This window comes from Cynoglossus semilaevis, chromosome 20 (assembly GCF_000523025.1).
Source record: "Cynoglossus semilaevis isolate Cse_v1.0 chromosome 20, Cse_v1.0, whole genome shotgun sequence".
In the NCBI taxonomy this organism is placed as follows: Eukaryota; Metazoa; Chordata; class Actinopteri; order Pleuronectiformes; family Cynoglossidae; genus Cynoglossus; species Cynoglossus semilaevis.
Genome location: NC_024326.1, coordinates 4,273,289 through 4,288,478, shown reverse-complemented (window position 1 = coordinate 4,288,478; position 15,190 = coordinate 4,273,289). Strand labels below are relative to the sequence as shown.

Sequence of the window (15,190 nt, the reverse complement as noted above, 5' to 3'; positions counted from 1 at the left end):
GTGAGGAACAACGACTGAGACTTAAGTAACCAGCAGTAGTACTCACCATGTATGGGTATCTTCTATTTGCATAGAAATATGAGATGTTTATTCCATTTTATTCAAGTGTCTGTCCCCCAAGGTGTCTGTTCAGGAAAAATGTTTGGTGACCCCTGAACTAAAGGGTCAGGGTCCAAGAATATCTTAACTTAACATCACCTAACCAGAAATAATTTTGTTACCGTCTTATATTATTTATTTATTATTGTTATTAAATATGTACTATACTTTAAATTTTATAAATATTTTTTAATATATTAATATTAAATATATTATTTATTTATATATTTAAAAAAAAAAATTTCTTGCACAGGAAGTTGTCAGCTTCCCAATGAAAAAAAACTGATTGAAAGTTATTTGATGAAATCATATTACTCTGTAGATTTCTAAGCCAAATGTATCATGGGTATTTGTAAAACAGTCTTGCGACCTATTTACCCACCTGTGTTATATTGTAATAATAATATTTAAGTCTCATATTAGACCCATAATAGGCTGCCACAGGAGGCGCCACTGCAACAGTTAGCCACAGTTTGTGTTTTGAACGGTCTTTTACTCCAAATGTTGAAAAGGGTTTATTAATACGTCACTCATCTCTCTGATCGTTTCTCTGTGCACCCAGGGCCGGGACTACTGTTCGGAGGAGGAGGAGGAGGATTTGACATAGCACTGTGCTCAACCGCTCATCAGCCCGAATAAATTAGAAGACACTGACATCCAGCGTAAAAAAAAAAAAAACATGGACGCCTTGGTTTTCACTGTACACGCCTAAGAAGAACGGAATATTGACTTAAGTCGAGCACCTTTTCAACGTAATCACAACCTGCTTTTACTGATTAACCCCGGAGAAAAGAGACTCAAATCGTGATCGAAGCTGGTTCAGTATTGTTCCGTTAACAAAACTAAGATTACTTCTACACTTAAAGCCATGGAAAAATCTGGAGAATCTACAAAAAACAAAAACCAACAACAACTCTCCAGTTTTCGTTTTCAGCTTGGACATATCCTCAATGATCAGTAGCAAGATCGTCTAGCAGCGCTCAAGCTGCAGATCGAAATCTACGATGGAGAAACGGAGCAGTGCCATTGTGGAAACGGTGTTATTTTAAGTATTACATCCTCTAGTTTCGCTTCTTGATTAAGAGGGAACAGGTTTGGAAAGTGGCAGCATTCCAGACACAGTATGTACCTCATTCCCACAGCACGTCGGCCAGTGCAGTGTGTTCGTCCCCGTTCTCCGTGCAGAGTATTTATGTTGACTTTTTTAAGGCTCAGGGCTGAAGTATTGTCCTCTCTTCTTATTTTCTCCTCTCTGTGGTCCAGTTCGTCCTTACATCCAGACACTGACGCACCATTCAACAGAGACACATGCACTCGCGCAGCAAGTCACGGATTTGTCCTGCTTTCATATTAACTCTACACACACACACACACACACACTGCATTGTCACATGATAGTCAGAGTATGTATTTTACTCACCAGTGTTATGTTTTTTTGTTTGTTTCTATGTTGAATTTTTTGCTTTTTTTAGAAAATTAAATGTTTTCAGTAATAAGTGTCACTGTTTTATTCACTTTTTCACACTTCACACAAAATTTTAAAAAATTCAAGAAACCCGAAAAACATGTTTAAACCATTTTTAGAGGCAGTGGTTTTCAACCTTGGGGATGCGGCCCTATGTGGACTCATCTTGATTTCAAATGGGGACACCTGAAATAGTGTAGTCTAGAAATGAATTAAAAAACAAACAAACTGATAAATATTTTTTCCACTATTTTTTTTAATTATTAGAAACAAAATCTTAAACATCTGTATATTTTATCTGTAAAAAAATTACAGTCACATAAAATACAGCATATAAAAAAATCAGAGCAAAAGGGAATTAAAAAAAAAAATTCTCTGGAGTCACCAGCAATTTGTGAGGTCATAAAGGGGACATGAGACATTCTTGCAAATGTCTTCCACATCACTTCGTACTGGTGTGGACCTCAAACGTCCACAGACTGAGCATCACTGTCTGTCCCTGTGTCTCTGCTGGGTTCTTCTCTACTTTGTCCTCATCTTCCCACAGGTGCTCAGTTCTGATGTCGTCTTTTCCGATGCTGCCGGCGCCCCGCATCCTGGAACGGCCCCACAGGAGGGTCAGGCGTGACCAAACCGTCAGTCATCCTCTGGTAGACCAGGGTCGAGTCGGACCCCACCGCACACAGCAGCATGGGGAAGCCTCTGTCCAACACCTGCCGTATGCTGCACAGAGGGGAAAAAAGGGGGGGAGGTTATTGAAAAGGGAACTGATGCCCAGAAATTCTCGGGTCGTGGGTCACACTCTCATCACCTGGCGTGGCTCAGAGGTCGATGAACAGGCAACGGGAGAACAGTCTGGATATTTGCTCCTTCCTTTTCCCGACCCTCCAAAACCACCAGCTGCAGTTCCGAGCTCTTGACACAGGACACGTCTTTCCATCGTCGTACTGTGTAGAACAGAAATATTTACACATAAATATTGTTAAGATTATATTTTAAAATCCCACTTTTGAATGTTGAGGTTGAAGAAGAAATCTAAGGCAAAAATAATTTTGAATTATTATTATTATTTGTATTTATTTTCAACATCAACTAGCTGTTCAGATTCAGAGACAGAAACATTCATCCACATTTTTATAGTTTGTGAACAAAATGGCTACAACTGAGACAACATAGTCATTCTGAAAGTGGGGCCTGGAAAGGTTTGTCTCGAAAGTCATGTGACCAACAAAAAAAAAAACTCCACAGCATTATCATACCCGCAGTGAGGTCCATGCTCCACAACATTATCATACCCGCAGTGAGGTCCATGTAGACCAGAAAGGCTGCATGCTGCTGAGCGCTGTCCTCGACCTCCAGACTCTTTATTTCCAGGTACTGACACAAAGACATAACACAGGTCATGTTTAAAGCACTGAGCTTTTACATTACATTAAACCACCTACTCACCGCTGGATGATGCAGGATCCAGTTCTGAGGCGGAGGTTTCTCTGAACCCGTGGCTTTATCCGACGTAACAGACATTTAACAAAAAATAAAGTTAATTAAACAGCGACAAAGAACGTAACAAGCTACCTTTTCTACACACGAAAACCCCGCATAATTGCCACTAATGCTAATGCTGCTGTCTCAGTTTCTTTCATACATCCATGTTTACACGTTTTGCACGTGTGCAACCCTCAAAATCACTCGGGTAGGACTTTTTTTGTGGCGTCATACGTTCCGCTGAACCGAAAGGAACATAACTACCTTTCAAGTTCATTATTTAAAACTTGTGTTTATGAATTAAAGTTCATAAAAAATCATGGGATATGTATTTAATAGCACACTTGTAACCCCCTTGTTTCGCCCACTTTCTATTCGTATAAAGTAATTAACAAGCTTGGCGGAAAATCTGAAAAAAAAAAAAAAACACCAGGTGGTAGTAATGTAACCCAAATGAGTTAGCAGGAATAGTTTAACTTACTAGACCATCAGAGGCTATTTGATGTTGACATAATGAAGCACTTACTAAAAACGTTGTGTGAACCAGTGCAAAAGAAAAGGCCCTGTGAGCATTTTTGAAATATATTTCTTGTTCTCACAGTCCTGACAAATGTCTCAGCCATTTGTAAATAGATATTTCCTTCCATTTGTCTTTTTCTTTACTTCTTCACAGAAGTCAGCCGTTGACAGAGGCCGCTTCAGTGAATCAAATGGGAAACAGATGCACGTGGATTGTCGACACCGACCGATGACACTGTAATTTATTTATTACAAAGTTGTTGTTTTTTTTAATTATTAATGTCTGAAATATTCTGCAGTTTGATGGATGTGGAATGTAACACAATTTCAAATTCTTTTTTTTTCTTTAAAGCAAGGTAATATTTTTATGATTTCATTTTACTGAATATCAGAATATCAGATTAACACTCACAGCCTAACGCATAACTTATTTGTGCGAATAAAAGATGGAGGCCTGAGTTAACTTAAGAATCTTTATTTTAAAAAAAGCACTGGTATGTTCATGTCAAGCAAACGATGGAACTCTTTCATATTAGTACTGTTCCATGTCAAGGTGAATTATGAAGATTATTAAACCACACAAATGATACTTTTCTCGTAATAAATTAATCACCATAACAAAACTTTTTACATGCTTGTACTTCGGTGTTTTGCGGAGTATATTATTGAAAGTCCGATGCTGGAAATTTAAGACACCTGAGAATATAAATATCGATACAGCTTTTTGCAGCAAAGATGTTCAGTTCCACAGTTTCCTCCCGTTTTACCTCAACTAAAGCTCTCGCAGGAGGAGTTTTTAAAATTACACCAATGTAAAAATTAGGCATTAATTTAAAAAACTTTTTCTTCTTCTTTACTGTACAATGTGCATATCTGAATTAGTGTGGTAAAGAGAAATGTTTATTTTTCTCTCAACAAGGCAGCGCAGAAGGAAAACAGAATCCATAGTGGGCATTTTCTCATCTGACATCAGTGATATAAACACAAAAATTTGGACTGAGCTTTTTTTTTCCATTTAGGTCTGCAGTGAAACAACATTCTTTACAAAATAAAATAAATGATCAGCCCCTGCCCCTCTTTGAAAAAGTGGATTTAAAAAAAAAAACCACTGTCTCACTGCGGCTAAAAGGAATTAGGCTATTACACAGGCAGTAGTGATGTTGGGATAACAAGTCAACACAATACGAGGGGAAAAAAAAAGCTACATTACAGACCATCGAGCTGATCAAAAGTAATTCCTGAAACCTAATAGCTTTATGTGGATTTCTCATGAACTGTTTGGATGGATGCTGAACAGATACAGAAACAGAGAAAGTGAGGTATGTTCTTCTTGAGTGAATAATAGAACCTTCAAAAGAGAGAGAGAGTCTGACTGAGGAGTACCTTCCATCTCTGACAGAACATGGAAGGATACGATTCTGTGTGAAGGCTTCGAGGAAAAAAAAAATACAGGTATTTTGTGTGTGATCATTGGTCCATGTGTTTGAGGCTACTGCCAGCAGCGACCATAAACTGTCTCTGTAGAAATGCGTACAGAACTCCATGTAAGGAATGCAGTTGCTTCAGTTACAGCGGCTCCAGTGAAAGTGAACAGACTGATGCTGAAATGGCAGGATGTGTCGGTTTGAAGTACGGATGTGGAGGGTGCCTGAGGTTTTGTCACTTTTGATCATGGCGCATAGAAAGGGTGTTAACAGGAACAAAAATAGTCATATATGTATATATATATATATATATGAAATGGACAGAGATGGCTGGTTGCAAAAGTAATAATGTAAATGCAACACTTTTACAACGTAGGAAATCTCCACTTGTTTTGGGAGTGATCACCAGTGATTCCCATGGATCGATGATGTCAGCTTTGTTCTGAGAGTTAATGGTGTTTTTCCATTGAAAATGTCATTCGGAGATTGAGAGATCAGCATTTTTATTTATTTTTTAATTCTGATCCCATTTAGTAGAAAAAAAATTAAGCTATCTTTCCGTTTCTGAAACACGTGGAGAACTTCTGATATACCTCTTCAATATACAATATTATTTGCAACCAGACCAACCCATTCCTTTTCTTACATATGGACCATAGCATCAATGAAGTGTGTGGAGTAAAAGGAAAAAAAAAAAAAGAACATCACTGCAAAATTTAAATTCAACAATTTCCACGAGCAAATGACGGCCTGAATTAATACAAAGACATTGAAATAAAATTAAAACATCAAAAAAAAAAAAAAAACTTCTCTTTTTTTCAAACATGCTTTCTAAAGCACTTGGACAAAAAAGGACAGTTTTACAAACCATCGGTTTTAACACACATCAGCAAAGTTCCACGATGCTCACTAGTGGAAGCATAGTAACAGTGCAAGCCATTACACTATTCAGCCAGATACACCTGTAAGAAAAAGTGCCATGTTACATAATGAGTATCTGTCAAGAGCCCATGCATGGGCAAATATATCTATATATATATAAACCTATACAATGATTCAACTGTAAACATGGTGCAAAGTAGTTATAACATAGTTTAAGGCTTTTCAGAGTTTCCTGAAGATTTGTTGTTCACTGAGATAAAAGGAGTACGTCCAAAGGTTTGGACAGTGAGGAGACCTGGATTCCATATATAGCTCACTTGGATTTTCAATATCTTTCTTTCGGCGTCTTTTACATGCAGTCTGCTTAATTCAGTCAAGCGTTAGTTTTGCTATTAATCCGGCTATATTTAGGCGCTAACCTGCTCCAACAGACCCGACAGGGTTTTATTTTTCATTTCCTTTTTTTTTGTCTTCCAAAAACACAGCAGCAGCAGTTTATTTTATTACCTTGGCAGCCATTTTTGTTCACCCAACATGAATGTGGTGACATTCTTAGCTGCAGTTCGTTTAAAATTAGGATGTGCATGAAAGGCTCGATAATAAACGCACACAAAATGGTGAAGAAAAATCTCTTGACTTAGCTCATATAACCAGAAAACTATTCCTTTTTTTAATCGACGTAGCAAAATTGAGTCCTTCATAAACAGGAGAGGGCCTCAACCTGAAGGACTGGTATTTTTAACCAGTTTTATTATACAGGCTCTGCTGATGCTAGCTGCGTCTAAAAGTAGAATATGCAAGAGTTAACAACTATTTGGATTGGAGAACATGAGTGAAGTATTATTTGAGGAGAGAACAGGAGATTCACATTGTTAAATGTGTGGCTTATGACTGAAATATAACAGTACAATTGTACTTCTGTCACAGTGTTGTTTGGGCGTACAGCCGGGCAGATCAACTGACACCATCTCCTGAGAGCCGTGGACTCCTTTGAGGAAAGCAAGATGGATGCCAATGCTGTTCCCATTGACGCCGAAGCCACACTCGCATATCCTACCTTTAAAGGTAAAAGACCCCCCGTCTAAATACTCCTGCCATTTTTGACTCCTAGTGAGCACCGCGGTTGCAATAGGAATTGTTACTGTATTCATTTTATTCCAGTTTTACTGAGCCGAAAGCGTGTGAAGGCCTTATATTGAAGGCTGCAGAAAAAAAATAAGCTCAACTTAAGTTTCTTTGTTTGCATCTAACTTTTTCATCACACACACAACTTGCTAGTTCTGTTGTTAGCAAAAATATTAAACACACCGACACACACAAGCAAACTCATTCTAATATCTTAAGCATATACTGTTACCCCTAATATAAGGACTACAATTCATCAAAAGTATCCATTTTTTTTTGCCGCTAATGAGCGTCGAGATCTTTCTACGATAAAAGCTCAAAGCTTATTTACATTTGCATCAGTGATCAGCTGATTTAGGCTTGAGGATGGCGTGCAAACAGCTCTTCTACAGTGAAGTTTGACCCACTTTCAGGAGAAAAAAAAAAGACATATGTAGGTTCTATTTTAAATTCTAAATATATATAAAAATAACAAGGAAAAAAAGAAGGAATGTGTCACCAATAAAACTCAAAAGCTACAAAAAAAAAGCTAAAAAGCTTCTAGCCACTGCCTCACTACCTAGTATCACAACATTGTGCTAATCATGGTTAATAAACGATACTGAAAAGCACAACGATCAGTAAAATAAGCACAAAACAAGTGTTTGGTAAGAATAAAGAAAGAAAAACCCTGCGACGCTTTTATGTCTCAGTTTGAAATTGGGGCTTTTGTTCAGGGTGTATTTTCTTTCAATCTAATTTGAAGAAAATACAGAAAAGAAAAAAAAAAAAAGCTGACATAAACAGGCCATTTTCTGTTAAATGAACAAAGTATATTTTCTGCTGCCCACATGCATGTTTCATGACTACACATTAGCTTGGACTATCTGAGTTTTTAAAGCCAGTGCTGTAAGTCGGTCGGTCTTACAGCTGCAGGACATAAATGGTTCCTGCAGTACCTGAAGTTCATAGGCATAAACAAACGTACTTTTGTCCAGTACTGAGCTACAAGGTCGTTTGAACGTTAGCTTCTCCTTTGTCGTAATAAAGTAGGGCTGTCCCTCCAAAACGGAAACTCTGATATTTATTACGGGCGGATTAAAGTTCAAATTCCAACTTCACGTTCATAATCATTTTCAACCAAACTAACTTATATTAAATGACTATCATTAGCTTGCTTGCTAATAACACAAAATGAATCGCTAGATGACAGCCCTAGAATAAACCATAATAATGGATTATACCATACGATCAATAGATTTACGCAGTGGTTTGCATTAGACATCATAACTCCAGTATGTTACTCCAGTCTGCCCTACAGTAAACATTAGACACGTGGTTTGATACAACTGTTAACCAGGAATGTAACTGAAAATGCAGAGATCACAGAATTGCCTAGAGAACACAATAACTGAAGAAAACGTTGAAATCCTCCGTTCTTGAAAATTCAAAAAACATTTTGTGAAAGCCAAACCTAGTTGTAATGACCAGACCACAAAAGGTCACGTGACTCATCTCGGTGGCCGGAGTCGAGGCTGCTTGGCCCGTGCAGGTGTGGTGTATTGGAAAACTAAATAGAAAAATCATCCTTAATCTGTGGGCCGTGATTGTAGCTGGTAATCTTGGAAAATATTGGTGTTCCGTGTTTTCCCCGTTGAGGCCCTGCACACGGGAGGACCTGACCATCCTAATGCCGTACGGCCGGGGTGGGAGTGGGGGATGCACCCTTGCGTTTTAACATGGAGAGCTCGAAGTCGGGGTGACGGCGGGCGTGCTTGATCAGGTGGTCGCTACGCATGAAGCGCTTATCGCACAGTGGACACAGGAAGCGCTTTTCGCCCGTGTGGGTGCGAGTGTGGCGGGCGAGCTCGTCCGAGCGAGCAAATTTCTTCTCACAGTCGGGCCAAGTGCATGGGAAAGGCCTCTCACCTGCAGCATGGGGACGAAAAAAGAAAATCCTACATTGAAAAACCCTCTTGATACAGTGTCAACATTATCGTTTTCTGGACAACACCTTGCACACCCAAAGAATTAGTTTTGAATATTGATTACTCTGTAACATATTTACTAATGTACTTTTCCTTCAACAAAACGACCTTTTTTTACAAAAAAGCAGAAATTACACACACTAGTAACAACACACAAACATATAAATTATTATTAACATAGTTGTGATTCATGTTAGTAGTTTTTTAACGAGAATTCACTGTAGGGGGTAAATTATCTTTGTGGCCCAACAGCTAAGGAGTTAGCTTCTCCAAATTAGCTTTCCTTAATCAGCTCGAGTCTGTTTCACTCAACACTATTCAGAACTTCCACCGAGGAGGACGCTCTCCTGGGTGCCATTTTCTCTTATGATCACGAAGCCAGGCCACGTTGTTGTTGTAGGACACTTTGAGGGCGTTCCCATCACCACCTCTTTATTTCCTGTCTTTAATCCGTTTGCGCCTGCTCAGTCTGCGGTACCGGACCACGAAGGCACCACTTTTAAAGAGTAACAAGTAAAACTAGTCGTTTGTTATACAGCATTGTCGTATTAGACTGCAACTGTTACAACCACGTGAGACGCAGTGTCTGTGGATAATCGACAGTTCACAAACTCCGGCGCATTTAAAGTTTCACGAGTTCATCCCGAGAGGGGGATGCAGCGATGTAAAGACACAAAAAAGCTACAGTAGCAGAAAATCCCGCAACACTCGGTGCTGCTGCTGCCATCATCAGGGCAGTCAGTGTCCTACAGTGAACCCGCTGCTGTTCACGTTAAGGTTTCGTCTTACGTTCATTTCATATGCAAATCAAACTGGAGGAAGACCTCCGTCACCGGTTCTAACGTCCAGCCCAATTCTTTTGTTAGTTTACTTCTTTGTCAGAATCTCGGGTGGAAACCTTTTTTTTCCGTCTGTTTCCCTCTTTGTCCACGCTGGTGAGTCAGGTTGATGGTTAAAATGCCGTCCCCACCCCCCCACCGTTACGTATCTATTGGTTTATCGAATAAAGTACAAAAGAACATTGGCTTTAATGACAACGACTCTTGTACTCAGGAGAACACAGATGGAGCTCAAGTGTTGTTGTCCTTCCTACCTGTGTGTGTCCGGATGTGTGCCTTCAGGTGGGACGATTTCCCATAAACTCTGTCGCATCCGTCAAAAGTGCACTGGTGTCTCTTCACTGGAGACCGCGGGGGCCCCACGCCTCCTCCCCCTCTCAGCTGCTGTCCCGGCACCGGGGTAGCGGAGGGGGTCATGGTAGGGGTGGTCGGGTCGGACAACGTGGTGTAGCCGCTCTCCCCACCACATGATGAGTTGCTGCTCTCGGAGTAGGCAGACATGGGCCGGAACTTACCATGTAGGTCAGTGAGGATACCGGCCACCGCCATCATGTTGGCCCCTTCGAGCCGTAGTGTCTCCCGCACTTCCCGATCCTCGCTCGTCCCGTCGGGCTCCCTGGGGAGCAGGCCCATCGTGGCTGGCTGGCTGGCGGGTGCGACTGGGGTGGGTCTGTGCAGCACTGGACCACTAGATATGGAGACCAGACACTCGGCGGCGAAATAGTCGGAGGAGGCCGTCAACGACATTGTTTTCGTCCTTGGTTTTTTGTTAACTAAAACGAGAAAAGGCAACAAACAAATCCACCAGGAGGGGCAGAAACTGTTTTTCTGATCCAGACCTCGTTTTCATCAAACTCGACAAACCAACCGTTTCCAGTTGAGCTTTGTAACCGCCATAAAGGGTATCGGTCGTGTTAAAAAAAATCGTAAGAAGCCCAAGAAATGCACAAAAGAGAGGAACCATGTGCTAAAACCGAACTAAAAGCACTAAGCCAACAAATACACACCACTCCGGCTGACGGTTCATTGTGTCTGAACCTCGTAGAAGCCGGTCAAACCTACGCCCCCTGGTCCGGACTAAAGATGCATTCAAGTACACTCGGAGAAAAATGAAACCATATATTTTCTCTTTAAAAAATGATCGAAATTATGTTACATATGTTGTTATCGTTACAGTTGTCAAAATCAAGTCTCTTTAAATCTCCGTGTATACATTATGTTTGCATTAGCAATGACACGAATCGCAGATTTAAAAAAAAAAATATTTATTTGTTATGCTAATCAACGTTTAAAAAAAAAATTATATTTATTTGTTATGCTAATCAACGTTTTTTTTAGATATACGCCCAAAATGAGTGATATAGCTGTTGTGAATTTTCAAATATTTAAATTATATATGGGTGTGAAAGAATTAATGTCCATCGCCATAAATTGGCAACCGTCTAAACTTGGGGTGAAACTAGGTCACGAGACAATCATAAACATTTCCGGGGACTTGAACGCATCATCAGACAGCATCGCAGTAACTGACGTCGGAGGCACGGGCGTGGACCGCGGCGGAGGCGGCGGCAGCGGGTGCATCGTGGTGGAAAGTAGGTGGCAGCAGCTCGACTGGTGATGGGGGAAGGAGATGGGGATGGAAGGCGTGCCTCTGGATAACCACCACTCCAGACCGAGCAGCGGTTGAAAACAAGCAGTCGAAACGAGCCGCGGACTTTTCTATATTCAATTGCAAAACTTTCTTGTACCGGAGCAACCATAGCATTAGCTTTGAGAGCTCAGCCCCCATTAACACTACTTTCTTAAAATTTAGTTTTTTGTTCCCACATCACTGACGCTTGGTGGCTCTGTTCTCTTAATGACTGCCATTGTCTCTAGAAGCAACAGTCCCACATGTCCTCCATTAGATAACACCCACCATGTGTTCACATTGAATATACAGCGTGTGAATATGTATGACTCAAAAACAAAACTGCAGGAAATAAGACGGGATATGAACAATTTAAATTATCAGGAGGGGAAGACTAGTAACAGTCATGACCTGCCATGCTGCTGGTACGGAAAGGTAAAGGTGTGACAACTAACCGGAAGTGACGGCTTATATTTCAGGCTATGTAAAATTGAGTGGTTTCCCCCTAATTTCTGGTTAGTGCATAATGTTAGATAATAATTTTATTTATATTTAATAGTTTAAATTGTAGGTTCTTTGTTTGGAACTGCTATAATTTTGCCTTTTTTCACGTCCTAAAAATGGAAATGTCCTGCATTTTAATAGGCTGAAATAATGTGAATTTTCAGATAAGGCAATGGCAATTTAGACAAATTTGTATCAGGGACTAAAATCATTGATTACTTTGGTGTACAGATGTATTTGAAACAATGTAGATGCAAAAAAAAAAAAAAAAAAAAGATTAATTGGATGCAGTTTTAATTGATTGTCAGACAAAGTGTGGCCAAAACCTGTCCCCCTCGTGTTGTGTGTTAAATAAATTTTAAATCACAATTGCTCGTGTTAAATAAATTTTAAATCACAATTGTTTTTTTGTTTTTTTTTGACATTGCAATTAGAAGAGGACATTTTTTGTATTTTAGTTGATGTTGGTTATAACACAGCTCTTACCTCCATATGTGTCTCATGTCTTATGTTTTCCAACTTAGGAGGGGTTTGGAGAAACCTTTTTTTCTTTTTCTTTTTTGAGAGGCCCAGTGTTGTGTCAAGTGATTGGCCTGGTGGATGTTTGTAGATCCAGCTTGGAAGGTATTTCCTGATTGGTTCCCCGCGAGCCGTACGGGTCACTGTTGAAACCCTTGTACAAGTGTGGTCATTCAGTGGCTGTGAACAGTGCTTGGTTTTCATCTCAGTTACATGTGGAGGCTCGGAGCCAGCTAGACCTGCAGAAAGTTGGGGTTGCTATGGCTGTGTCTTTGTTATGGCTTCATCGTTTACATGTTACTCTTCTATTTTTCCTACTGCCGGGTGAGTTTCAAAAACATTTCGAGTCTTATGTCCTTCTTTGTTTATCAAGACAAACTGATCTGTGCTGTCGTGGTTGTAAAATTAATCTTTAATCGACTTGTCTGCTTCCCTAATACTTGTTCTTGTGCAGTGGGTGGTTGTTCTAAGGTGGAACCGAGTCCCTGTGATTTGAGTTGTGCTGGTAAGGCTACTTATTTATGAAAAATGTATAGTAATTGACATAAAACATTACAGGAAAACACACATCGTCGTGTTCGATCTTGTGAATGATCCCGTCTCCACAGGCGGTCCTACCCCTGACCATTCCTTTCAGAAAGGGGTAAGATATACTTACAGGTATAGCACAACAGTTGCCACCACCCTTCACGGCTCCAATGCAGGCAGGAATGGATTGGCTGTGGACTGTGTGGTCGATATCGACGTGGTTTCCGAGTGCCATCTGACAATGCAGGTCAGACTTTACCAGCTGAAGTTAAATGACTCGTTCTGTGCGTGTAAAGAGCTGTTATAACGCCGTGTCACGCTCTGTATGTCTGCACAACAGATAAGAAATCCACAGATTAAGAGGCTTTCCCCGCAGAAGGAGCACTCTGTGCTGCGTTTGAAAGGACTGAGGTAGCGAGCACACAGGAGATTATCTATTTTTTAATATATATATATAAATAAATAAATACTCAATCTTTAATCTGATTATTTTCTCTTTTTTTTTCAATGTATTTAAATGCCTCTAACGGTCAGAGTGAAAGTTCCGATCATTGTGGAATGCGTCAAATGTTATTTCTTTAAACGTGATACTCTGTTCAGATGCTCCACTTGTCTGTTGTTGTGTCTCGGGGGACTCATCTGGTGTTTTTGTTTCCCAGGGAGTCACTGGAGAGAACGCGCCTCAATTTCTCCCTCCAGGGGGGAAAGGTCACGGCCCTCTGTCTCCAGGAAGGGGAGCAGGTGTGGGCCCTCAACATTAAAAGAGCCATACTGGGCATGCTCCAGACCTCCCACACGTCTGCCAAGCAGGAATTAAAAAAGGAGGTGAGGGTTGATGTGAGCCGATGTATTATTCATGGCCGTTTTACACACGGAGTGCAGCGGCTCCAATCGGTATAAATGTTTTGTCTTATACCCATTTGTGCTCATACTGCATCTAATCCTACCACTGTATGACATTGTAAAGCTGGTTATCCACGGTGCTTATTTGAATGTCTGTTCCTCAGACGGATCTTTACGGGACTTGCATCAGCAAATATGAAAGACGAGGAGGGTCTCTGCTGCTGAAGACCAGGAATTTAAAACAGTGCCATGAATCCAGGCTGGCAAAGTTCTGGCCTCATTCAGTAGCTCTGACTGAAGATACAGTGAGTTTAGTGCCTACATTACCAACGACAACGTAATGCAATATAACATTCCAGTTTAACAACATCTCTCTTTATATAATGTCTAATATTAATGATGAACTCAACTCATCAAGAGGATTCTTTCTGCCTTGTATCAGTCGGTGCAGCCACACCTGCACTGTGTTCAGCGGCGCGGGCCTACAGCCATGGAGGAAGTGAACTGCACAGAAACTGTTTCCATGGCCATGTGGTCCAGTAGTGCCGGGTTGGTGAAGACCAAGACGGTGTCTGTGCTGCTGTTGCTCAGAGCTCAGCCAGGAACACCTCCAGACGCAGGTATGGAACACCAGAACGTCACAGTAAGATAGGATGGATCCACTTTCTACTTTTCTTTTTTCTGCAGATCCTTTAAGTCACAGCGTGATGACTGACCTGCAGTTTGAAGAGCAAGGGTCTGCGGAACCAGGGAAATCCAGGCTGACAACACCACAACAAGTCAGTCAGTCTCTGAGGGTGTTGTGTAGTCTCACCTCGACACAACAACAGGTAGGATTCAAACAAAACACCACAAGTCTGATGCAAAAATGATCTCGAACCGCCCTGATTCCCCACACACACATGCTCCAAAACTGTTTTTTATTACCACTTCATTCATTTAATGTCAGGCTCAAATAATATCCAAATATATGAATAATAACATCTAATAGTGTCTTTATGGAGAAGTGTTCAAAGATGATTTCTTTCGAGGATTTAGAGGGTTACTTTCAGAGTCTTTCAGAGCCAAAGGCCAGGTCACACCGATGTAATTAATGTGCACAGATCAGCTGACTGTTGGGACAGAACAGCCTGTACTGTATGTGTGCTCTCCGTCTGCTCCTGTAGGCCTCGGAGGAGTTCCTTCAGCTGGCATTTCAACTACGACACCTGACTCCGTCCCACCTCAAGACACTTTGGGAAGAAGCATCTTTTAAGTGTCGCAACGATTGGTCAGTGTTGGATATGGATGTGGGCTGTAGGAAAGGTCGCCCTCTGTTGTTTTCACTGAAAAATAATTAAAAAAAAAAAACAAACCTGCTA

The 15,190-nt window shown here is 40.7% G+C and overlaps 3 protein-coding genes across 3 annotated transcripts in view; 1 reads left to right on the top strand and 2 right to left on the bottom strand.

The window, feature by feature from the left end:
* Positions 1-1,681: 1,681 nt before the first annotated feature.
* tsen15 (TSEN15 tRNA splicing endonuclease subunit) lies at positions 1,682-3,271 on the bottom strand. The gene is made up of 4 exons (XM_008334105.3): positions 3,014-3,271; positions 2,860-2,941; positions 2,376-2,511; positions 1,682-2,287 (listed from the first exon to the last, which is right to left on the bottom strand). Exons 1-4 carry the CDS (start codon positions 3,086-3,088, stop codon positions 2,116-2,118), a joined length of 465 nt encoding a protein of 154 aa, XP_008332327.1. The 5' UTR covers positions 3,089-3,271; the 3' UTR covers positions 1,682-2,115.
* Positions 3,272-4,027: 756 nt separating this feature from the next.
* LOC103396133 (Krueppel-like factor 9) lies at positions 4,028-10,923 on the bottom strand. The gene is made up of 2 exons (XM_008334107.3): positions 10,060-10,923; positions 4,028-8,907 (listed from the first exon to the last, which is right to left on the bottom strand). The coding sequence occupies exons 1-2, from the start codon at positions 10,550-10,552 to the stop codon at positions 8,666-8,668; spliced, it is 735 nt and encodes a 244-aa protein (XP_008332329.1). The 5' UTR covers positions 10,553-10,923; the 3' UTR covers positions 4,028-8,665.
* Positions 10,924-12,329: 1,406 nt separating this feature from the next.
* LOC112488680 (apolipophorins-like) overlaps positions 12,330-15,190 on the top strand; it is a 5,973-nt gene continuing 3,112 nt past the window's right edge. The window contains exons 1-6 of the mRNA XM_025066024.1: positions 12,330-13,397; positions 13,646-13,811; positions 13,994-14,134; positions 14,272-14,449; positions 14,517-14,659; positions 14,996-15,099. Of these exons, the coding sequence (XP_024921792.1) occupies positions 13,312-13,397; positions 13,646-13,811; positions 13,994-14,134; positions 14,272-14,449; positions 14,517-14,659; positions 14,996-15,099 (818 nt within the window). The 5' untranslated portion in view covers positions 12,330-13,311. The remainder of the gene's footprint in view (positions 13,398-13,645; positions 13,812-13,993; positions 14,135-14,271; positions 14,450-14,516; positions 14,660-14,995; positions 15,100-15,190) is intronic.